Here is a 25,901-nt window from a genome sequence, read left to right as displayed (position 1 = left end):
AGGGAAAGGCTGAGAAGCACTACTACAGATGCTATATATGATGAAAGGATATATACGATCACAAATTGAATCAGTAACCCAAAAGGCTTGGATTCTGGCCTGTGCATAAAGGATGCCCACAGCAATTAATTATATGTTAGTATATAATGGCTTCACCCAAATATTTATTTAGCCTCTCCTTAGTACACTGTAAAAGAGACAAAATTATGTAAGGCATACCACCCTGATCTTAAAAATGTACAAAATCATTATAATATACAAGACAGTGTAATATATGAGGGTTTCAAATAAAGCACAGAAAAGGGAAATCACTTCAGTAAAGTAAGAAAATTCTTCCATTATGGAAATCTTCATTTTGTAAACAAAACTGGACCCTCTATAAAAATGTTTATACCAGTCAAGAATTTATACTTGAATCATCTCAAGTCTCTGGTACCTGCCAATAGGCCCAGATTGGAGAAAAAGGGGGAAAGAAAAAAAAAAAAGGAGTTGAATTCATTTATTACATTATCCAAAGAAAATACAAATAACTATCCTGACTTACTTTTCAGTGCCTCATTCATTTGTGCCTTGTGGTTAGCTGCATGATACCAGATGATCTCAGCGCCATCTTCTGTTGTAATCTGGTTATTTCTCAGAAAATATTCCAGTATATTTTCACTCCAAGATCCTAAAATCACAGCATTTACATTAAAGAGAATAGATTGTACTTTATGGGGCAAATTTTTTTTTTTAAAAAAAGGGCAGAGAATGTATTGCAGTGGGTTAACAAAGTAAGTAGACTGGGAAAAATATAACATTTTTAAAATAGAGAAGAGATATTATGATGGGCAAATAAATATTATATAAAAACACGCATATATATTTATATAATGTAATAATTAGTAAAAATATAGGATAGTCAGAACTGCAGAAGCACAAGAAAATATGTAGAAAGAAAAAAACTTCTAAGAAGCAGATATTTAAATGCAAGAATTTTAATATAATATCCTCTACATCTTGGGCCTATAAATTAGTAAAATCTATGTAGAGTTAAATCTATGCTAAAAACTTCCAAATTTTGGACAACTTGACTGTTTTCTCCACCTATTCTATATTTATATGAACAATTTAGAATATCAAATTGTACATTTTTACTGCACATTCAGCTTCAGACTGATTCTCAGCAACATCGGCATGAGTGGGTAAATCTTCTGAGTTGACATTCATAGATTTATCTAACATAAACAAATCTTATAATCCTCATATTTATCAACTACTTTACAGCATATCAGACTTTCTCTTAGTAAGGCAATAAAATATGTGCATGAATTGACTCAGGTTAAGTGGCTTCCCTCATGCTACCAAGTTAACAAGTGATAGCAAAAACATCTGAATCCATAGCTATTCTCTACTATACCATATACCAATAGAGCAATGAGAAAAATTTGAAAACCACGGGAAAGAAGTTATCCATAAGCTTATATCCCTATTCTTGTTCATTTATTTAAACATGTATTAATGTCTGCCAAGGGGTTGTAAACTACATATCCAAGAGATTGTGTCCTCTGTTACTTATTTATTAATCTTAATCTAAAAAGTGCTATCAGGCACTGCAGATAAAACATTGAGAAATGTAAAAATTGATCAAAGACTGGAGGAGTGTAAAAAGATAACTTCTAACTAATATGTATGGGGACTTAGTGGCTATTCTGAATATTAGACAACAGAACAAAGAAAGGAAAGCATTTACTGGAATATCCACTATCCTCAAGAAGTCTTCTGCCCAAAATAACAGTCCTGTCTAGCAAATTCAATAGTCACATCCCTTCAGACTCAGACGATAATCAATGAACATCATTTTTCTATATTTAAATTTGGCATTGTATTTGTTTCCTAGGGCTGTCACAAACTGTGTGGCTTAAAACAATAGAAATGTATCCTGGGAAGGGGATGTGGCTCAAGTGATTGAGCTCCTGCCTACTACACGGGAGGTCCATGGTTCGGTTCCTGGTGCCTCCTAAAGAAGACAGCAAGCTTGCATGACAGGCAGGTGTGGCAGGCTGACACAACAAGATGATACAATAAGAGACACGAGAAGAAAAACACGATGAGAGATACAACAAAGTAGGGAGCAGAGGTTCCCAGTGCCTCCTAAAGAAGACAGCGAGCTGGCACAATGTGCAAGCATGGCAAGATGACACAATAAGATGTCGCAACAAGAGACACAGGAGGAAGAATACAATGAGACACAGCAAAGCAGGGAGCTGGCTTAAGCAATTAGGTGCTTCCTTCCCACCTCAGAGGTCCTGGGTTCAGTTCCTGGTACCTCTTAAAGAAACAAAGAAGACAAATAGACACAGCAAGTGCAAACAACAAAGGGTGGGGAGAAATACATAAATAAATTCAATTTAAAAAAAGAAAGGTATCCTCCTTCATAAGGACTGTGCAGGGGCATGCTCCCTCTGAAGAGGGGACATTCTTCCCTGGGAAGAAGCTTCCCTTGCCTCTGCCAGCTTTGATTGCTCCAGGTGTTTTTTGGTTTGTGGCAGTTACTCTAATCTCTGCCTCCATCTTCACATATGGTTGTCTGTCTCTGCCTATTTCTCTTCTCTCCTTCTTATAAGGACATCAATTATGTTGGATTAGGGCCTACCCTAATTCAATGAGACCCTCTTCTTAACTTGATTACATCTGCAAAGAGCTTATTTCCAAATAAAGTCATATTCACAGGTTCCCAGGATAAGGACTCCAAAATATCTTTTTGGGGACACAATTTAACTCACAAGAGGCATTTTAGAAGTCATATTAATTATTGGCTAGAACAGAAATGCCCAATAATAGGAAAATAATGAAATCATAGTATATCCTCATGATAAAATATGTGGCTTTTAAAAATGAAGTTTTATGTGGAGAAAGTGGCCATGGTAGCTGCTGAGGGTAGGGAGAGGGAAGAAGAGATACGATGTAGGGGCATTTTCAGGACTTGGAGTTGTCCTGGGTGGTACTGCATGGACAGATGCTAAACGTTGTATGTCCTGCCACGGCCCACTGAGTGGACAGGGAGAGAGTATAAACTACAATGTAAACCATTATCCATGTGGTGCAGCAGTGCTCCAAAATGTATTCACCAAATGCAATGAATGTCCCACGATGATGAAAGAGGTTGTTGATGTGGGAGGACTGGGGTGAGGGCGTGGAGGGCATATGGGGACCTCTTATATTTTTTAATGTAACATTAAAAAATAAAATAAAGAGAAAAATAAATAAAAATGAAGTTTTGAACAACTTTTACTGCATACTTATTGTTTATATATGTTCGTGTATAAATGCTGTAAAAATAATAGTAATAATAGGATGGGTTGGAGGAAAAATACTTTGGTTAGCAGTAATATTTTGAGGATGCTCTTTAATCATTAGTTAAAAACATTTAACAACAATGCAAGGTATTGGTGGTAAGGTGAGGTATGAAAGTCCTGTATGATATTATATACGTTTGTTTTGTAAGTTCATAACTATTATTATACACTTGTTGTTTATATATGAGTGATATACTTCAATAATTTTTTTTAAAAATGAAGTTTTGAAAATAGGCCAAATGACTTACAGAAGTGATCACTACATATCAGAAAAAAAACTAAACTAAACTAAAAGTCAGTGGTATATATTGGATGTTTTCATGTCATCTTTCAACTAAACATACTGCTTTCAAAATTTATATAAAGACAACTTAAAAATAAATAATAAAATACCATGACTCTAACACTTAAAAACATTTAAACTAAAAAATTCACCTGGCCCTTTTAGTGACTGAAATTGCTATCTTGTATGTAACCAAAATAGTATATATACTTAGAATTTAGAGAGGCTCCAATACCCATAATTATTACTATTTTAGGTAGGTTGTAACCCTGAAAATAATGCCAAGAAAGTAGCAAAATTAGTTGCATTTATTTTACTAAGAAAAAATAGTTAATTTTTAGCCCACATGACCAATATCTCATTGGCAAGGCTCTGAAAGGAAACAGATTCTGGATTCCCCAGGGGCAATAGTAGCTTGAAAAGGTCTAGAACAGATTAATAATTTAGGAGCTTCTCTTAATCCTTTCAGATCTGTACTTTTATTGTAATCAGACAAAAGTTGTTCAAGGTTACTAAAAAACACATTAGAGCTAAGTAAGATTTCTTGACCATAAAAATATGATGGACCAGATCAGGGAAACTATAGCCCACAGGCCAAATCCAACATGATACCTATTTTTGTATAGCTGGTAAGCTAAGAATGGTTTTACATTTTTTAAAATGGTTGAAAAAAAAATCAAAAGAAGAAAATTATTTCATGTCATGTAAAAATTATATGTAATTCAAATTTCAATGTCCATAAATATAGTTTTACTGGAACACAGCCATGCTCACTCCTTTGTGCATTGTCTGTGGCTCCCATCACGTTTCCACAGCAGAGTTGAGCAGTTGCAACAGAGATCTTATGGGCTGCAGAGCTAAAATTTAATATCTGGTTCTTTACAGAAAAAGTTTGCCCAACCCCGGAGAGACGATCATTAAGGGTCCTTCTAGTTTCCAAAAGTGCCTACCAGAGTGATTTACCAATAAAAATATATCTACTGTATGTCCACACAAAAACCTGTACACACATGTTCATAGCAGCTTTACTCATAATAGCTGAAAGATGGAAACAATTTAAATATTCAACAACTGATGAAGAGATAAACAAAATGTGGTATATCCATATAAGGGATTCAATAATAAAAAGGAATGAGGTTATGATACATGCTATAACATGATAAACCTTGAAAGCATTATGTTCAGTGAAAGGAGCCAAACACAAAAGTTACACTGGATGACTTCATTTATATGAAATGTCCAGAATAGGCAATTCCATAAAAGAAAAAAGGTTACTGGTAGCCTAGGGCTGGGGAAAATGGGGGAGACTAGAGGTGATAGCTAAAGGATATGGGCCTTTTTATAGAGATAATAATGTTTTAGACTTGATTGTGATGATGGTTGCATAACTCTGTCAATATACTAAAAACCTCCAAATTGTGTGCTTGAAATGGGTGAATATCTCAAAACAGCTGTTACCAAAACAAAACAAAACGAAATGAAACACCTTTTGTCTCAGAAATTCTACTTCTTTAAATTTATCCCATAGACAAATACGCTTACATGTGGGAAACAACACATTGGATACAAGGATATTTTTTACAGCATTGTTCATAATAGCAAAAGAGGGAAATAATCTAAATGCACAATGGTGCAGTCACTAAGTAAATTATGGTATATACAATACAATGACTGTCTATGCAACCATTAAAAAGAATGCAGCAACTCAATATATACTAATTTATAGAGTAAACACAAAGATCTTTTTAAGTGAAAAAAAAAAAGTAGAAAACAATGTGTATAAGTAAACAGTGTAGGTGCTGTGGTAGGAAAAATACTGTCTCCACAAAGATGTCCGTGTCTTAATCCCTGGACCTTGTGAATATGTAATGTTACAGGGCATGGAGGAATTAAGATTGCAGATGAATTACAGCTGCTTATCTGCTGACCTTGAGATGGGGAGATTATCCTGATTTATCCAGGTGGGCACTATTATAATCACAAGGGTTCTCATAAGCCAAGGGTTCTTAACAAGGAATCCACGAGCTTGAATTAAAATTTTTAAAAAATGTTATTCTTGTGGTGATGTGTTGGTGCAGGTGTGATATATTTACTAAATAATACACAGAATAGTGTGGACTTAGTAAGGGGTTCAAGGTTTTCACCTAACTGGCAAAGGGGTCCAGGGAACCGTGGAACAAAAAAGGTTAAGATTCCCTGTCGCAAGTGAAGAGAGAGGCAGGAGAGTGATGCAGCTGAGATACACTCGACTGGCCACGTTGCCTGTGAAGATGGAGAAAGGGGCCACCAGCCAAGGAAAACAGGCAGCCTCTAGAAGCTGGAAAAAGCAAGAAAATGGATTGTCTTCTAGAGCCTCCAGAAAGATTGCAGCCCTGCATATATCTTGACTGTAACCCAGTGAGACCCATTTCGGACTTCTGACTTTCAGAAATGTAAGATAAATTTGTATTGTTCTAAGCCACTTAGGTGGTTGTGGCAGTTTGATATTTATGAATTCCAAAAAGATACATTGATTGTGTTTGTGAACTGGTCTGTTCCTCTCGGCATGATACCCTTTGATTGTATTAAATTCAAAGGCTTTTAGGTTTACTTGATTAAATTAAGATTAGGGCTTTGCTTTGGCAATGTCAGTGGGGCATGACCCAGGGCTGAGTCTCCACCTCCTTGGTGGGCTATATAAATGGACACTCACACAGAAGTAGCTTACACAGGAGAAGATACACAGAGGAAGAGAGACAGCTCCATAAACACAACAGAGGCCCTGGGAGGAGAGATGAGCCTTTCACCTGATAGTTTACAGTTGACCTTGTGAAGAGAACAGAGCAGCTGTGCCTAGGAAGAAATAAGCCCTGGGAAAGAGACAAGTCCTATACTGGCCTACAGCTGAGATGGAAAGAAGCTGTACCCATGGAGTCTTAAGAGGGAAGAGGAAGGCTGAACCCTCCCAGATGTTGCCCACCATTTGCTTCAACACATGGCAACAGAGTTTGGTAAGGAAGTAACCCTAAGTTGGACTCTTTAGGGCCTTTTAACTGTAAGCTTCTACTCTAAATACACACCCTTTATAAAAAACAAACAGATTTCTGGTACTTTGCATCAGCACCCCTTTGGGCTGACTAACACAGTGGTGAAAATTTGTTTCGGCTGCCATGAAGAAACAAATACAAGTACCATTTTTGTTTAAATGGGGGAAGGAGGACAAAAAGAGATAAACGGTGTGTACATAAAATATCTCTAAAAGAATACACAAGAAACTAGTAACAGTGGATGCCTTTGGGGGAGAGGAACTAATTGGTTAGGGGGATGGGATGGAACTTTTCCCTATAAATCCTATAGTGCCTTTGAACTTTTTTATGTTGAGAATATATTATTCATTTTTTAAAAAATGTTAAAGGGAGAAAATGTTTCACATAGTGGAAGAATATGATTAAGAACTAGCCTGAACAATAGAGAATAAAACTGATTTTTTATAAAATGGCATATGCCAGCATCTGGAATATTTTTCACCTAAGCACACATTTTACTCCAAGATTCTGTAAATCCTGCATCAATTCAGAAGAGAATGGATATGTATATAACCTGATAGTAAATAGTAGAAGCCTGTTGAGCTTAAGTTTTGTCCCTGTGGTAAACTGAAGCTGCAGGTACCCCAGAAAACCATGCTCTTAAATTTAATCCATTCCAGTGGGTGTAAACCTATTTGACCTTTTGATGAGGCTGCTTTAATTGAGATGTGTCCCACCTGAACCAGGATGGGTCTTAGGCCTATTACTGGAATACTTTAAAAGAGAAAGCCATGAGAAGTTAGAAGCTGAAACAGAAACTGGAAAAGAAGGAACAGACCAGGAAACCCCACCATGTGCCTTGCCATATGACAGAGGTGCCAAGGATCACTGGCTGCCAGCCCCAGAACACGTCTTTGGAGAGAAAGCATCACCTTGTTGATTCTTTGATTTGCACATTTTCCAGCCTCAAAACTATGAGCAAATAAATGCTCATTGTTTAAGCCAAACCATTGTATTGGTATTTGCTTGAGAAGCCCAGGAAAGTAAAACAGTCCCAGATTTGGACTTTTATAAAAATGGATTTATACTGAGATGTAAGGAAAAGAGCCCTGGGCTTATAAAAGGGTCTGAATAAACTGTTCTATGGAGATTTAGCACACACCTTAAAAATGTTTCCATCCTTTGATCCAGTAATTCCCATTATAGGAATTCTGTCCAGAGTTAAAAAAAAAAAAAAAAAAAATCAGAAATGACGGTTAGAATAATGGAGTTGTACTGGATGGTAGTTTGGTGGGAGATGGAAAGTGGGTTGAGAATACGGAGCTGATGCTGGATGTATGCAGAATGTTTAATAAGGAGAATTGTAAATATATGGTAATGGATGGAGTTGGTGGTAGTACATTATAATGAATATAATACTATTGATTTATGGATGTGATTGTGACTGTAATGAGTAGTCTAGGAAGTTAATGCTAGTTGGATGACAGCTGGAGGATAAAATAGGGAATGTTTAATTGATTTTGGCAGTAGTTGAGGATTGTGGTTAATAATATAAATAAAGGAATGTTCTGCTACAGGGTGTTAAGAATATGGTGATACATGGGAAAAATATAACCAATGAGTATTAAAAACTATAGTTAACTATAGTATTGTAACCTTTTTGTAGCAAAAGCAAAAAAGGTACTATATTAACGCTAAAGGTCAAAAAAAAAAGAATATAGGGGTTTGGTTTTGTGATACCTGAATATAATTAAGCATTTTTTTCTCTTTTCCATTTTCTTCATTAACAAGGAGAACTGGGAAGCGGACGTGGTTCAACTGATAGATCGTCCGCCTACCATATGGAGGGTCCAGGGTTCGATACCCAGGGCCTCCTGATGCATGTGGTAAGCCCATGTGCAGTGCTGTCCCGCGCATGGAGTGCTGTGCCACACAGGGGCGCCCCTGGGTAGGGGTGTCCCATGTGCAAGGAGTGCGCCCCGCAAGGAGAGCCACCCTGTTTGGAAAAAAAAAAACAAAAAACCGCAGCCCACCCAGGAGTGGTGCCACACACACAGGGAGTTGACTCAGTAAGATGACGCAACAAAAGAGATGCAGTTTCCCAGTGTCACCTGACAAATACAAGCGGACGCAGAACACACAGTGTACGGACACAGAGAGCAGACAACAGAGGGGAAGGAGAGAGAAATAAATAAAATAAATATTTTTTTAAAAAATTAACAAGGAGAACTTTTTTATGCCATTTAACTAAATTGTGTATCTTTCTGAACACTGGAGGAACAACTGAGTGTTTTGGGGATGAGATTAAAAAAAAGTACCTAAAAAGAACAGTTTTTGGAGTAAAGTTTCCATAACTTGTTGAACTGCCTTTTGTTGTTAATTTTTGAATCTGAAATAAAGTTTGAATAAAAAATTAAATTACATCTAAAAAAATCAGAAATGAACAATGAAAAGATGTTCAACACAGCATTCGTTCTAATAAGAAAAATAGGAAACTCATAAACGTCCAACACTAGGAGACTGATTTAATAAATTACAGTATTTCTGCATGATGAAATAAATTCAATCATTCAAAACCATGCTTGTAAAACGATTTTGTGACATGAAGATGTTAAGGAAAGATGAGGAGTAACAAAAAAGTACGTTTGCTAGACCTTAACTATATTTTCTTAAGTTAGACTGCTAGACTATAAACCAAAGTTACTAGAGGTGCCTCTAAGTACTGGCGTTATGAAGGAGCTTTTTCCTACTTTCCTACACTTTGGTACAGTGTAAAGTAAAGTACACTTTACTTTATAAATGTCTCACAGTGAGAATGTGTTATATTTACCACCAGGAAAAAATGAAACTGGGAAAAAGATTCTTTACCGAGTCCATCTAATTCGACTACGTAAATTTACTTAAGACAGTGTAACTTTCCGGAGTAGAATCGTGTATGCGCGCGGCTTAAAACAACTATGACTCCAGTAGTCAATCAACAGAGGCACAATAAGTATCAACGAATGGACCTGCCAAGAGAAGGTAGAATAATGCCCACCCACGCGCGTTCGTCTGCATTTCCCATTCTCACCTACTTCCCAAAGAGGAACCGGCTTGAACAATGACCTACTCCCCACAGGGCTGATGGCACCTTCCTTTTATTCCAACCTATTCCAATTAAATTCCAATTAAAAGCATTATTCCTGCCATTCGTCATCGCCACAAACGCCTACCCCGGGAACCCAGGTTCGCGTCCAGGCGAGGGTAGGCGCGCGCCGAGAATGGACTTGGACGACCCGGGTCCATCCCAACAAGGAAAGGGAGGGTTGGTGTCAGGCGAAGTCTCTCCAAGTGCCCCAGGATCGGCGCAGGAGACCTCGGAGGAGGCGGGCTGCGAGCCACGTCGGCCTCCCCAGACGCCCCGGCCGCGCCCTCGCGCGGAGCCGGATCCCGGACCGGAAGGCCGCAGGGACCGGCGCTTACCCGCGCCCCTGGCGGTCTCCGTCATGGTGGCTGAAGTCCCCAGTTCGCGCAGGCGCAGAGAGGTCAGCACCCCTGGACGGTTACAGGGGCCGTGGAAACGCCACTCGAACGGGCTCTCAACAGAACAGGAGGAGTCTGTAGACCGCCTGGGCGGGCACCTAGGAAGGGCCGCCGTTTGGGGGCAGCGGTGCGCAAGCGCAGAGACGGTGGCTAGCGCTTTTCCGTGGCGGGAGCCGGGCTCGGTGTCCAAGGGCGTCCGAGGGCGGAGAATTTTTCTTTTTAAGGTAGTCTGAAATGAAAACCAGGGAGACCAGGCTTTTCAGACTTTTGAAGATTTCCACATTAGGGGAGGCAGAGGCAAAAGATGAAGCCCCAAGACTGAAAACAGTTGCTGGCACTGTTTCTCCGACTGCATTTCCTTCCAGCCAAACTAGTACAGGAAAAAGAACACCTTTGGAGTCAGACTGATCCTAATTAGCCAACTTAACTGCCATTTTTTGGTTCTGTGACTCTAAGACAAGTAATTTTCTCTGTTGGTTGTAAAATTAGGATAACACCTCTTTAACTGATATAACAAATGGTATTCTTTCTGAAGCCTTCAGGTTTTAAAATATTTACGTCGTTGTAACTGGGTTATAATTATTTAGTTTTCTCAATCAGGCTTCTGTGTTCTCTGGATGTTTTCTAGGGCAATCAAAAAGATTTCCTGGCTGTGGTGGTTTGTATGTGCCCCAGAAAATCTAATTCATTTCTGTAGGTGTGCACCTGTTGTAACTGGGGTCTTTTGAAGAGGCTACTTCAGTTAAGGTGTGACCCACTCATTTAGGATGGGTCTTAATCCTAAATGGAGTCCTTTATAAACAGGATGAATACACAGGGAAGTGAGAGGCTGAAATCATTGAAACCTGGGAAAGAAAGGAGAGACCAGCAGATGCTGCCAAGTGCCTTGCCATGTGGCAGAGGAGCTGAGGATCCCTGGCAGCTAGTCAGTCATCAGGAAGGAAACATCACGTTGATGAGCCTTGGTTAGGACATTTCCCCAGCCTCAATACTGTAAGATTTAAGCTAATAAATTCCCATTGTTTAACCCAAAACCATTTCATGGTATCTGCTTTGAGCAGCCTAGGAAACCAAACCGCTGGCTTTCAGAAAACACTAAATTTTAATGACTTCAGTGGCCTTTTTAAAAACAAAACAAAACAGGTTTCTTAAAACACAATTCATTTTATTTGTAGTGTATTCATAGAGTTGTGCAACCATTACCACAACTTTAAACATTTACATCACTCCAAAAGGAAACTGCTTACCATTAGCAGTCAATCCCCATTTTCCCCAACCTCCTCAACTCCTACTGATAGAGGCTATGTGTGGGGGCTGTGCTTCTCTTCATGAATAACCTGGACTGTGTGTGTCAAACAATAAGAACTGTAGCCCCTCTTTTCATAACCATGCCAACCACTCTAGTCCCAGAGAGCCAATTAAGTAGTATAGGCTCTATAGACTTTGGATGTTCAGGGAGAATGCAAAGTAAATATGTCAATTCAAGCTTACAGGGAATGTGGGGAATATGTGTTAATTCAAGCTCATCTAGCACTCAAACGAAGCACCATTTGACTCCCAACTCCTACCTCCTCTGTATAAAAGGAACTCAAAAATCCTATTCCAGGCTCAGGGTTTTGAACAAGAGTTCCCATGCCCAGCCGGTCGTAAATAAATTTTCCTTCCCAAAATTATTACTGAGTCCTGGCCTTCCATACACAATCATTGCATCTCTCTGCTTCCACAACACTACAATCCCCAATACCAGACTCCCCACCCCACTTACAGGCAACCACTAATCTATTTTCTGCTGCTATTGAAGCAGGCTAGATAGGGAATCAATAGACAGATCTGGAACCTGGCAAGAAGTCCATGTGTCATTTGGTACCCCCAAGATGCTGCTGGAAGACCCTCATGAGATTCTGCCCTTTAGAAAGAGGTTTCCTCTGGAAACCAGGAGAAGCCCCATATAGTCTCTAGGGAGCTTACTTATCTTGGGTCTTCCTGGGGGATTGATGGGTGGAGTAATCAATCAAAACAGCAAACAGCTGGGACTCTCCCATGCCATTAGCAAAGGGGCAGAATAATTAATGATTAAAAGAGAAAGCACAGAGGCTTTTTGCTCTCTCTTGCCCTTTGTCTTGTCCCAGTGCTCATTTGCGCCTTATTCTGAACCCCCCCCCCCGCCCCCGCCACCTGGATCAATACTCAAGTAAATCTGAGCATTTATGATCTATAATGAGGAATTGTAATCTGTAAACTGGCCACTTTATCACCCTTCAGCCCTTTCCTCTCTGCCTGGGACCGATGATCTGTTATTTTCTCCCATTTCTCTTCCCTCCCAACCTTAATAAATTACTGGCCTAACTAATCCAATGTGCTCTTAAAATTCATTTCTTGCAGTTTAGCCAAGAACCTAAACAAAGTCTGGTAACATATTTTGGCGCTGCCAGCCAGGTTGTTTATTTGTGAGTGAAACTATGGCCTACAGCCTGTTTAATGCCTTCCTTTGGTTCTCCATTTTAAATGGTTCTCCATTCACCTACGAGCCCCCACAGTGTGTAATCCTGGGAGGGAAGAGGCTGAGGCATGGGAACTTTCTGCGTCTGTGCCGCCGGCCCAGGCTTGTGAGATCTGACCCCAGCCAGGAGGTCTGGGGCACAGAACAGGGGCTCTGAGCAGGGCCCTGCCAAGACAGAGGTTCCCCAGCAGAGCTCCAGGTTCTGGGAAGCGGCTTTTTCAAGCCCTTTTAGCGGCCGTTGACTTTGCCCTCGGCCTAGCTGCCATTGAATTCCCCCACCCACTCTCTTCAGTGGCAATGACAGCAATTACAGAGACCCAGGGGCGTGGGCCTCCCCGGGGGTCCACACCTTTGCAGGCCCACCTTCCTATTGACCACACTGAGCTACCAGGTTGGGTAGAGCCAAAGATGAATGCTGTGGAAGTCCCTTCCCCACAGGGATCACAGTCCAGGACACCCTTGATAAATAACCTTTACTCACAACCCCATTTTACCTTCCTACTTCCTGCTACTGAATTTCTCATTACAGATTTGTGTTAAAATGCTTTGGAATGTCTTAGAAACGGTAAAACTGAAAATGCCTTCGCTAGTGAGGAAGCTGTTGCCTCAGGGCCCCAAGGCCTGTTAGCTAGAACAATCGCTCTCTAATCACGTAATTGCCTTTTAATGGATGGTCTAACTGGGAAACTCCCAGACAGTAAAGGAACTCTATCAAAATAGGGTTTTTTCTGTCCCTTCTCTAGGAGGGAGCAACATCTGGCTTAGAAGGCATCTGATCTATTCAGTCTGTCTTCCAAGTCCAGAATGGCCCCAGAAATGCCTGGTGGCAGGGTCTCTCTGATTCCCAGGGTGGCAGGAACCAGAGAAGTAATTCTGAATGGCCCCCAAGACTTGACTTGGACACTTTGATTCAGAGGGCAGCCATACAGCCCCTGAGATTTATCTCAGGAGCTTCTGTCTGGGTAAAGTCAGTCTCAGACCCTGGAATGTAGGGGTGCTGAAAACCAGAGCAGTAAACTCTGAATGGCCCCATGCTTTGGGTTCTTCCATTCAGAGGGCAGCCAAATGTCCCCTGAGATCTCGCTCAGGCACTTCAATTTGGATAACTTTCCTAATGTCTCCCACCAGTCTTGGGCACTTTGGTCTGAACTGTGGAGTTTTCAGGCATCCCCCAAGACCTAAGTCAGCCACAGGAACACCCTTCAGCAGGACTCTGGATTAAATTCTCAGGATGCTGAGACCAGTGCATCAGCTCCAAATTATTTAGAGTGGTAAATGTTTTAGTCCGACCCGACTCTGGATCTCCAGGTCAGTTGGCTAAAAAGCACTTTTTCATTCTACCTAGAATAATGGGCATGATCCCCATAGGCGTGTCTTCTCAGAGATCAGGAAATTCTGCCTATTGCTGGTCTACATGGCCACAGTACAGCTGAGCGCAGCCTCTATTCTAGAGAGTATACAGAGGGACATTGAACATGTCAAAAGCCCTGATAAACTTCATTTTCTAAGTAGTTAATGAATGTGCTTAACCCAGCTATCCCACTTAGCCCTTGTTATAGAACCTGTCCCACTCATACCCTGGGGAGGATTGTCAAACCCACATGTCATCCTGCCAGGGCTAAGCATTTCCCACCAGAAAGGAAACAGCAAATGAGGTGGCTATGATATGGGCTGTGTGTGTGTTGGGGGGGAGCTAGGTTTCTTCATAAATAACCTGGGCTGTGTGTGTAAGCTAAATGTGTTAATTCAAGCTTATCTGGAGGGTATGTGTTAATTTTAACTGATCCTCAGTTAAAGCACTTCCAACTCTAAGAAACTAACAAAAAGTCCTTTTGCATATAAGCACCACTCCTACATCCTCTGTATAAAAGAAACTCAAAGATTCTATTAGGGACTCGGGTATATGAACAGGAGTCCCTGAGTCTGGTGGGTTGTTAATAAATTTTCCTTCCCAAGAATATGACTGAGTCCTGGCCTTCCGTACATGATCATTGAATCTCTCTGCTTCCACAACAGCTGAGACCCACTTCAGCTTAGTCCATTTGAGATGGTTCATGGACAACCTTTCCATACCCAGGACCTGGAAACCAAGTTCTGATGAAAACCTGGCAAGAAAACAAGCCTCACTCTCATTCGAGCCAAAATGGAAGGAACTTTACTCTGTAGTTCTGATCACTCCCACAGCTGTTAAAGTTAAAGGAATTTCCAGCTTGGTGCACTTAACCTGAGTGAAGCCAGTTGTCCAAGAAAATGCCAGCTCAACAGAAGCATCTGACAGAATGCACAAGTGCAGGAAGCGAACTTGGCCCAATGGATAGGGCGTCTGCCTACCACATGGGAGGTCCGTGGTTCAAACCCCGGGCCTCCTTGACCCGTGTGGAGCTGGCCCATGCACAGTGCTGATGCACAGAAGGAGTGCCGTGCCACGCAGGGGTGTCCCCGCGTAGGGGAGCCCCACATGCAAGGAGTGTGCCTCTAAAGGAGAGCCACCCAGCACGAAAGAAAGTGCAGCCTGCCCAAGAATGGCGCCACACATACGGAGAGCTGACACAACAAGACGATGCAATAAAAAGAAACAGATTCCTGGTGCTGCTTTTTTATAAGGATAGAAGCGGTCACAGAAGAACACACAGCAAATGGACACAGAGAGTAGACAACTGGGGGGCGGGTAAGGAGAGAAAAATAAATAAAAAAAGAAAAAAAAGAAAGAGGCTGGGAGCCACCACCTTAAAAAAAAAAAAAAAAAAAAAACAATACACGAGTGCCAGTCATAGTATGGCCTGAAATTCCTCTTCAAGAGAAAAGGCTAAGTAGTTTATGTCAAAGTCAGCTGTTCCTCTAACTCTAGCACTTATTGCTAGAGGGAGGACAAATCAAACACCCCTTAAGAAGACTTAGTTTTCATCTCCTGTAGCTTAACTAAAAGGGCAATGCCTTTTCTCATTCCTCTCTTTTACCATAAGAACTGGGATTAGCAATTTATACCTAACCCCATTGTCTATTGCAATCTCTCCCTAGAGTTAACAACAACATAAAATAACTGAAAAATACTGTCTCCCACCAACTTCTGGATAATGCAGCCTTTGCAAGCACCTGGCCTTTTCTACTTTTGTGGTCCAGTATCTTCCTAGTGGGACCATAGATCCTCAAAATTCTAATCAACTTTATTACTTCCAGAATCAACATCTTGTTAGCCATATGGGGTCTTCATCCAGCTTTGCCCAGGATGCCAAATCTGTCTTCCTCCAACTGAGATAGAACAGCCAGAGGGTTTTACACCCTGTCAGGTAGGGGCTACGCTCCAAACCAGCAGGAAACCAGAATGAGCATCACCGTCAGCACCTTTAAGACTAAAGGTGTAAACTCTCTGAGGGGGGAATGAAGCAGGCTTGATAGGGAATCAATAGATGGATCTGGAACCTGGCAAGAAGTCCATGTGTCATTTGGTACCCCCAAGATGCTGCTGGAAGACCCTCACGAGATTCTGCCCTTTAAAAAGAGATTTCCTCTGGAAGCCAGGAGAAGCCCCAAATAGTCTATAGGGACATTATCACTGGGCCCTCCTGGGGGATTGATGGGTGGAATAATCAATCAAAATAGCAAACAACTGAGACTCCTCCTGTGCCATTAGCAAAGGGGCAGAATAACTAATAGATTAAAAAGCAAGCACAAAGGCCTTTTGCTCTCTCCATCCCAATTTCTGTTTGTGCCTTATTCTGGCTACTTCAATACACAAGTAAACCTGGGGACTTATAATCTATAATGGGGAATTGTAATCTGTAAATCAGCCCACTTTATCACTCTTTGGCCCCTTCCTCTCTGCCTGGGACCTGTGATCTGTTATTTTCTCCCATTTCTCTTCTCACCATTCCATAATAAATTACCAGCCTAACTAATCTGATGTGCTCTTGAAATTCATTTCTTGTAGCTTAGTCAAGAACCTAGACAAAATCTGGCTACACTATGATTTGCCTATTCTGCTATTCTGGGCATTTCATATAAATGGAATCAATGAAGCTTTTTGTGTCTCACCTTATCACTAAGCATAATATTTTCAGGGTTCATCTCTGTTGTAGCATGTATCAGTACTTTATCCTTTTCATGGCTAAATAATATTCAATTGTATGCTTATATCACATTGTATTCATCCACTCAACATTGATGAATATTTGGATTGTTCCCACTTTCTGGCTATTGTGAATAATCCTGCTATGAACATTCTTGAGCAAATTTTGTGTGGATGTGTATGGATGTGTTTCTCTCGTGTATAACCTAGGAGGACTTGCCCAGTCATATAGTAACAATTTTGAGGAACTGCTAACGTGTTTTACAACATGGCTATACCATGTTACCAACCCACCAGCAATGTATGAGGGTTTCAATTTCTTAACATCTTGACCAACACTTATTAATCTGTCCTGTTGATTATAACCATCATAGTGGGTGTAGTAGTCAGCCAAAGGGGTGCTGATGCAAAATATCAGAACTTGGTTGGTTTATTTGAGGTAGGAGTTTACAAATACCAGGCCATAAAGCTTATTTCCCTCACCAAAGTCAGTACTCCCTCACAGCCTTCCTCTTATCCCCTAATAACCTATACTCTAGATTTTAACTCCATGTGTTTATTTTTTGTATTTAGTTCATATTAGTGAGACCATGCAATATTTGTCCTGTTGCATCTGGCTTATTTCACTTAGCATAAATCTTCAGGATTCAACCATGTTATCATATGTGTCCCAATTTAATTTCTTCTTGCTGCGGCAAAGTATCCATTCATAGGTTGATGGACCTTGGGTTGTTTCCATCTTTTGGCAATTGTGAATAACACTGCTATGAACACTGGTGTGCAGATGTCTGTTCGTGTCACAGTTTTCAGTTCTTCTGGATATATTCCTAGTAAAGGAATTGCTGGATCATCTGGCAGTTCTATATTTAACTTCCTAAGGAACTGCCAAACTGCCAACAGAGACAACACTGTTTTACAGCCCACCAACAGTGAAGGAGGGTTCCCATTTCTTCACATCTTCTCCAGCACTTATTGTTTTCTGTGTTTGAAATAACAGCCGTTCTATGCAGTATGAGATGATATCTTGTTGTTTTGATTGCATTTCCCTAATAGCTAGCATATGGAACATTTTTTCACTGCTTTTTGGCCATTTGCATTTCCTCTATGGTGAAATATCTATTTAACTCTTTTGCTCCTTTTTTAAGTTGAATTGCTTGCTCTTTTATTGTTGAGTTGTATGATCTCCTTATAAAGAATGTATTGGAGAAAAACAGCATTCACTGGGGACACGGAGACTGATTGACCACAGGCAGAAAAAGAATTTATTGGGAGGCTCTCTGAACAGAGAGGGTCTGAAGAGAGACTTCAGCCCACGCCTGGAAGGGGGGACTTGAATTTATACAGAACTTTCCTAGGTGGGGAAATAATAATTGGTGGGAGGGGACTGAGGGTCCAAGTGAGGTGCAGGGGCCAATAGAAAGCCCTAGAGGTAAAAACTTGCCCTGATAGTGACTAAAAGATAGTGGGTTAGGGAGTTATGGTTTCTTGGAATGCTGCAGGAGCAGATGTTTCTTTGTTCTGTAGGAATTTTATCTCCCTCTGATATACTCCCATCTCTATGTGGTTTATTTATTTAACCTGTGGGGAAGTGCCTTGCCCTTGGACACGTTGGCTTATGGGGGATGGGGTTAGCCTTTCCCCAATGCATATCAGGGTAAACTGAGCTGTAGCTTGTTAATTATTGTAAACCTCTAACGGAATGGAAATCAAATGCTTATCAGATATGCGGTTTCCAAATGTTTTCTTCCATTGAGTGAGCTGTCTTTGTACCTTCTTGATGAAGTCCTTTGAATCACAAAATTGTTTAAGTTTGAGGAGGTCCCATTTATCCATGTTTTCTTTCATTGCTCATGCTTTCAGTGTAAGGATTAAGAATGCACCATCTAACACCAGGTCTTGAAGATGTTTTCCAGCATTTTCTTCTAGGAGCTTTATGGTTCTAACTTTTATATTTAGGTCTTTGCTCCATTTTGAGTTAATTTTTGTATAAGGTTTGAGATAGAGGTCCTCTTTCTTTCTTTTGGCTCTGGATATGCGATTTCCCAGCACCATTTGTTGAATAGACAGTCCTTACCCAGCTGGGAGGGTTTGACAGTCTTGTCAAGAATCACTTGACCATAGATGTGAGGGTCTGTTTCTGAGCATCAGTTCAGTTCTATTGGTCTATGTGTATATCTTTATGCCAGTATCATGTGGTTTTTACCACTGTAACTAGGTAATATGGTTTAAAGTCCAGAAGTGAGAGTCCTCCAACTTCCCTCTTCCTTTTTAAGATGTTTGTGGATATGTACAGCCCTTTAACCTTCCAAATTAATTTGATAATTGTGTTTTCCATTTTTTAAAAAAATGTGTTAGGCATTTTTAGCAGGATTGCATTGAATTTTTATATCAATTTGGGTAGAATAGGCATCTTAATGATATTTAGTCTTCCAATCCATGAGCATGGAATATTCTTCCAATTATTTAGGTCTTTTTAAAATTTATTTTAGCAATGCACTGTATTTTTAAGAATACAATTGCTTTATATTCTCAGTTAAGTTTATTCCTAAATATTTGATTCCTTTAGTCACTATTGTAAATGGAATTCTTCCCCTGCCTTCCTCTTCACATTGTGTATTACTGGTATATAGAAACACCAGTGTCTATATTCCAGTTCTTTCATAAGTCTCAATAATATCCTTTTGGGCATTTTCTCATCCATTCTTAGCTCCAGTCCAGGATCATAGATTGCATTTAATTGCCCTTTTCTCTTTAGTTGCTCACTCTCTCGCTTTTAATAATTGTGGAAACATATATATAACAAAAAATATTCCCATTATCATCGATTCCCAAGTCAGTGAGATTAATGACTTTCACAATGTTGTTTTACCCACATAACCATCCATTACCAGAAATTTCCCATCACCCCAAACATAAAGCAACCCCATTATGCATCAACTTCCCATTCCCCTCCCTCTCCCCTGCCCCTGGTAACCTGTACTCTACTTTCTGTATATATAAATTTGCATGTCCTAGTTAATTAATACGTGAAATCAAAGAAAATCTGTCCCATGTGGCTGACTATTTCACTCAACAGGTCTTCAAGTTTCATCCGTGTAGTAGCAAATATCAGAACATTATTCCCTTTTATGGCTGAGTAATATTCCATTGTATGTATATACCACATTTTGTTAATCCATTAATCTGTGGGTGGACACTTGGGATGCTTCCACTTTAATATTGCCATGAACATTGGTGTATAGATATCTGTCCAAGTCCCTGTTTTCAATTATTTGGGGTATATACCTAGAAGTGGAATTGCTGGGTCATATTGTAGTTTTGTGTTTAACTTTTTGAGGAACCAATAAACTGTTCCCCATAGTGACAGCACTGTTTTATAGTTCTACCAGCAATGTACTAAGGATCCTCTTTTTCCGCCAACTTGTCAGGACTTTAAAAAAAAAAAAAAAAAAAGCTTTTCTAATGTTTTGTTATGCATTTCCCTAATAACTCATGAAGGTCACCATCTTTTCTTGTGCTTGTTGACTATTTGTATATCATCTTTAATGAAAGATCTGTTTCATCCTTTGCCCATTTTTTTTTAATGGAGTTGTTCATCTTTTTGTTGTTGAATTATAGGAACTCTTTATATATTCTGGATATTAAACCCTTCACAGATATATGGTTTCCAAATACATTCTCCTGTTCTGTGGGTTATCTTTTAGTTTTCCTGATAATGTCCTTAAATGCAAAAAAGATTTGAATTTTGATGAAGTACAAATTATCTGTTTTTTCTTTTGTTGCTCATGCTTTCAGTATGAATTCTAATAATCCATTGCCAAATACAAGATCCTGAAAATATTTCCCTGTTTTCTTCTAAGAGTCTTGTGGTTTTAGCAATTATGTTAGGTTCCTAGATCCATTTTTAATTAGTTTTTATATACAGTGTGAGGTAAAATTCCATTTTCATTCTTTTGCCTATAGATACCCAGTTTTTTCAGAACCATTTGTTGAAGAGGCTATTCTTTCCCCCATTGAGTAGACTTGGCTCCCTTGTCAAAAATCAATAGGACATGAGTCAGCTTTTGTCCACCAAGATAGTGGCATAAGATGCTCCAGGATGCCCCCAGTAGAATCTCTGAACAACTAGCAAAAACTGATAAAGCCATCTTCCTTAGAACTACTAACAAACAAACAGAAAACACTTAAAGTGTTGCAGTAACTAGACAAGAGTTAGGTATATTAGTCTGTGAAAGGGGTGATGAGGCAAAGTACCTGAAATCAGTTGACTTTTATAAAGGGTATTTATTTAGATAAAAGTTTACAGTTAAAAGGCTGTAAAAAGCCCAATTCAAGGCACCTAAAAGATGCTTTCTCATCAAAATCAGTTGTCACATGTTGAAACAAATTCATCACCAATCTCTGGCAGGTCTCTGTCTTCCCCTTCAGGCTCACCCTTTCTTCTTGAGTTACTTGGGCCCAGCCTCTTAAGGCTTATTGTTTAAGTGATCCTGCAGACCTCTCTCCCCTGGCATAAGACTTGTGCCTTTCCTGGCCTCCTATATCAGTCTCATTTGTGTTTGTTCTACCTTCTTTCCAATCTCAGCTCTAAGCTATTAGGCAAAATGGCTTATCTCTTCCGGGGCCTCAGCTGTTTGAGCCTTCTCCTTTCTGTCACATGGCAGGATCAAAAATGTAGAACTCTGTGTGTCTTCATGAGTGTCCATTTATATCAGACCCAGCAAGGGGTAGGGACTCAGCCTGAGTCACTCCTTACTGATGTAGTCAAATCAAGAAGCCCCAAAAGCAAACACGAGATAATTGAATCGCAGGCTCCTCAACTGAATTTAATACAATCAAAAGTATCACAGCCAGATTAATTTGCAAATATAATCTTTCTCTTTTTGGGATTCATAACTTATCTCAAACTGCCACAATAGGAGGACTAAACTCTGAAGGAAATCATCAGCCAATACAGAATCAATTTATAAGGTTTTTTTTAAACATTGCTTTTGGTTTGTTTGCTTTTATAAATCCTGGCACTCAAGGAAGTCTGTCATATCACTAGCTGGATACCAGTTTAAGGAAGAGACAGCTTGCGGACTAAATCCCAGCACTAACATTTTGTTAATGTTGTACAGTGTGCAACGAAGTATTACAAGACACACACACTAACAGGTAATGCTGGCCCACCCAAAGGAACAATGTAATCTAGAAACTGTCAATTAAAAAGACCAGATTTTGGACATATTGGACAAAGACCTTAAAAATATGATCCTTAATAAGCTCAAGGAAATAAAGGAAAACGTGGGTAAAGGAGTAAAGAGCATGAGAAAAACAATGAGAATCTCAATAAAGAGATAATTTTTATAAAGGTGCCAATCAGAAGTGCTATTGTTGAAACCACAATAATGCAAATTAAAAATTCCCCAGCAGATTTTCAACAGCAAATCAGAGCTGGCAGAAGAAAGAATTAGTAAACTTGAAGACAAGATGGGTGAAATGAGTCAGGCTGAGAAGCAGAAAGAAATAAGAATGAAAAAAACCAACAACATGAGAGCCTCAGGAACTTGTAGAACACTATCAAGCATGTCAATATAGGAATCCTAGAAGGAGATTCCTGTAGGAATCCTAGAAGGAGAAGAGAGAATGGAGTAGAGAGAATATTCAAAGAAAGAATGGTTAAACTTCCCAAAACAACAAAGATAAGAATATACACAGGGAATATACTTTGGCCCAGTGGTTAGGGCGTCCGTCTACCATATGGGAGGTCCGCGGTTCAAACCCCGGGCCTCCTTCACCCGTGTGGAGCTGGCCCATGCGCAGTGCTGATGCGCGCAAGGAGTGCCGTGCCACGCAAGGGTGTCCCCCGCGTGGGGGAGCCCCACGCGCAAGGAGTGCGCCCGTGAGGAAAGCCGCCCAGCGTGAAAAGAAAGAGCAGCCTGCCCAGGAATGGCGCCGCCCACACTTCCCATGCCGCTGATGACAACAGAAGCGGACAAAGAAACAAGACAAGATGCAGCAAATAGACACCAAGAACAGACAACCAGGGGAGGGGGGAAATTAAATAAATAAATAAATCTTTAAAAAAAAAAAAAAAAGAATATACACATTCAAGATGGTCAATGAGCTCCAAACATTGTAACCCAAGTAGAGTCACACCAGGCCATGTTATAATCAAATTATTGAATGCCAAAGATAGAGAATTCTGAAAGCTGCCATAGATAAGGAACGTGTCACATATAATGGAACCTCATCAGATTAAGTGTCAATTTCTTATTGGAAACTATAGAGGCAAGAAGGCAGTGGGAAAACATTTAAATTGACGATAGCAAAAAATTGCCAACCAAGAATTCTATATTCAGCAAAACTGTCTTTCAAAACTGAGGGAGAGATTAAAATATTCCCTAATAAACAAAAGCTGAGGGAGTTCAGCACCACTAGACTGGCCCTATAAGAAATGTTAAAGGGAGTTCTCTAAGTTGAAGGGAAAGGACACTAAACAAAAGAGTGAAGCCACATGAAGAATACCATAGGTAAATATAAATACCAGTACTACTGTATTTCTTATTTGTAACTCCACTCTACTTCCTACAGGATCTAAAAGTCAAATGCACAAAATATAATTATAAATCAGTGGTTTTGGACACATACTATATGTAATTTGTGACTAGAACTACATAAAGGTGGATGGATGGAGGGGTATAGGATCATAGTTTATCTATGCTATGGAAGTTCAGTTGGTATCAAAGCTAATGAGATTGTTAAAGATTAAGAATGTTGACTTTAAGCCCCATGGTAACCACAAAGATAATATCAGAGAATCTGCAAACTTATAGAGACAAAAAGTAGAATACAGTTTGCAAGGAGTGGGGGAGGGGAGACAATGAGGCATTGATGAAAAATGAGTGTAGGGTTCCTGTCTGAAGTGAAGGAAAAATTCTAGTAATGAATAATGTTGAGAGTACTGCAACATTGTGAATGTGATTAATCTTACTGAATGTTATGCTTGTGGAGATTTGGATGAGAAGATTTATGTAGTATATGTGTTTCCACAATTTAAAAAAGAGAAACTAAGGAGGTAATTACAGTGAAATGCAATACATGATACTGAATGGGATATAAGAATGGAGAAAAAACTCAAGAAGACATTATTAGGACATGAAAAAAATTGAATGTAGAATGTAAGCTTTATGTCAATGCTAACTTTCTTCAACTTGATAACTGACAAAAGGGTATTACATAAATGAATATCCTTCGTTGTAGGAAATGTAAATGGAAGTATTATGTATGTTCAAGTTGTAAAATGTGTGCAACCTGCTTTCAAATATTAGATAGGTAGGTAGATAGATAGATAGATAGATAGATAGATAGATAGATAGATAGATAGATAGATAGATAGATGATAGATAGATAGATAGATAGATAGATAGATAGATAGATAGATAGATAGATAGATAGATAGCTGGATGATAGGTAGGTAGGTAAAATGATTTGGCAAAAGTGGCAAAAAGTTTCAAATTGGCAGATCTGGGTATTTGGAAGACTGGGCATTTACTGGTGTTCTCTGTATGGGGTTTGTATTATTTTTGCAACTGTGCTGTATGTTTGAAATTTTTTCAGAATAGAAAATTAAGCAAAACAAAACAGAATGAAACACCTTCCCTGGTGGTTTGGTTCTTTATACCCTAGAGAAACATGTTCTTTAACTTAATCCATTCCTGTGGGTGTAAACCCATTCTAAGAAGGATATTTTGTTTGTTTGTTTGTTTGTTTCTTGTTTTAATGGTGGTACCAGGGATTGAACCCAGGACCTCATGTATGGGAAGCTGGTGCTCAACCACTGAGCTACTTCTGCCACTCAATGAGAGGAGTTTTATTCTTTTTTTTTTTTTTTAGGAAGTACTAAGAATTGAACCCAGGACCTCTACATGGGAAGCAGGCACTCAACCACTTGAGTTACATCCCATGCCCCTAAGTAGGGCATTTTGATGATGTTACTTCAGTTAAGTGTGGCCCAGTTCTTATCAGGATGGGTCTTCATCCTATTATTGGAGCCCTTTATAAGCAGAATGAAATTCAGAAGGATGGAGGGAAGCCACAGAGAGAGTAGCCAGAAATGAAAGTCAGTGGAAACTGGAAAAGAAGGGAGAGGCCAGGATATGCCATGTGACAGAGGAGCCCAGAACCAATGTTTTAGTTTGCTAATCTGCCCAAAGTAGATACCATGAAATGTGTTGGCTTTAACAATGGAAATTTATTGGCTTACAAGCTTACAGTTTTAAGACTGAGAAAAAAATCCAAATCAAGCTTCATCAGGCAATGTTTTCTTCCTGAAGCCTGGCTGCTGGCAATCCTGGACTCCTCTGTCACATGGCAAGGCCCATGGTGGCACCTATTGGTCTCGACCGTATCTTCTGGGTTTCATTGCTTTCATTTTCTTGCTTCCATCATTTTCTCTCTGTATTCATCCCATTTATAAAGGACTCCAGTAAGAGGATTAAGACCAACCCAGGGCCATGCCTTACCTGACGTAACCTCATAAAAACCTACTTATTATATGTTTACACCCACAGGAATGGATTAGCTTTAAGAACATGATTTTCTGGGATACATACAGTTCTGAACCACCACAACCAAGGATCACCAGCTGCCAGTCCCAGAATACCAATCTTCAGTAAGAAAACATTGCCTTGATGAAGCCTTGATTAGAACCTCTCCTAGCCTCAGAACTGTGAGCAAATAAATTTCATTGTTCAAGTCAATCCATTGCATGATATTTGCTTTAGCAACAATGAAACTAAGACAGTTTTTGGCACTGAGAGTGGGGTGCTGCTATCACAAATACCCAAAAGGTAGAAATTGCTTTGGAATGGGGTAATGGTGTGTAGAGGCTGGAAGAATTGTGAGGTACTTGATAGAAAAAGCCTAGATTGCTTTGAAGAGATTGTTGGTAGAAATATGGATGCTAACATGCTTCTGAAGAGGCCTTAGAAGGAATTGATCGATATGTTATTGGAAACTGGAGGGAAGATGATCCTTATTTTAAAGTGGCAGAGAGCTTGGTGAAATTGAGTTCTGATGCTGGGTGGGAGGCAGAACTTGACAGTGATCAACTTGGATATTTAGCAAAGGATATTTCCAAGCTAAATGTGGAAGGTATGGCTTGTTTTCTCCTTGAAGTTTATAATGAAGTGAGAGTGGAAAG

General features: G+C 39.8%; 1 protein-coding gene across 5 annotated transcripts in view; it reads right to left on the bottom strand.

The window, feature by feature from the left end:
- FAM151B (family with sequence similarity 151 member B) overlaps window positions 1-10,281 on the bottom strand; it is a 35,116-nt gene extending 24,835 nt beyond the window's left edge. For 2 of the 5 annotated variants that reach the window (XR_011646081.1, XM_004455894.4), the window contains exons 1-2: window positions 9,839-10,129; window positions 545-670 (exon numbers count right to left, since the gene is read on the bottom strand). Coding sequence is in view for 4 of the 5 variants with exons in the window: in XM_004455894.4 (XP_004455951.2) it covers window positions 545-670; window positions 9,839-9,911 (199 nt within the window). In the remaining variant the exon portion in view is untranslated. Of the gene's footprint in view, window positions 1-544; window positions 671-8,944; window positions 9,016-9,696 lie in introns of those variants that run through there. The other 3 variants (XM_004455895.4, XM_058275418.2, XM_071208746.1) reach the window with 3 other exon arrangements.
- Between the last annotated feature and the right edge of the window lie 15,620 nt (window positions 10,282-25,901).

The sequence above is a fragment of the Dasypus novemcinctus genome, chromosome 2, assembly GCF_030445035.2.
Source record: "Dasypus novemcinctus isolate mDasNov1 chromosome 2, mDasNov1.1.hap2, whole genome shotgun sequence".
Lineage (NCBI taxonomy): Eukaryota > Metazoa > Chordata > Mammalia > Cingulata > Dasypodidae > Dasypus > Dasypus novemcinctus.
This window is presented reverse-complemented; position numbering and strand designations above follow the sequence as displayed.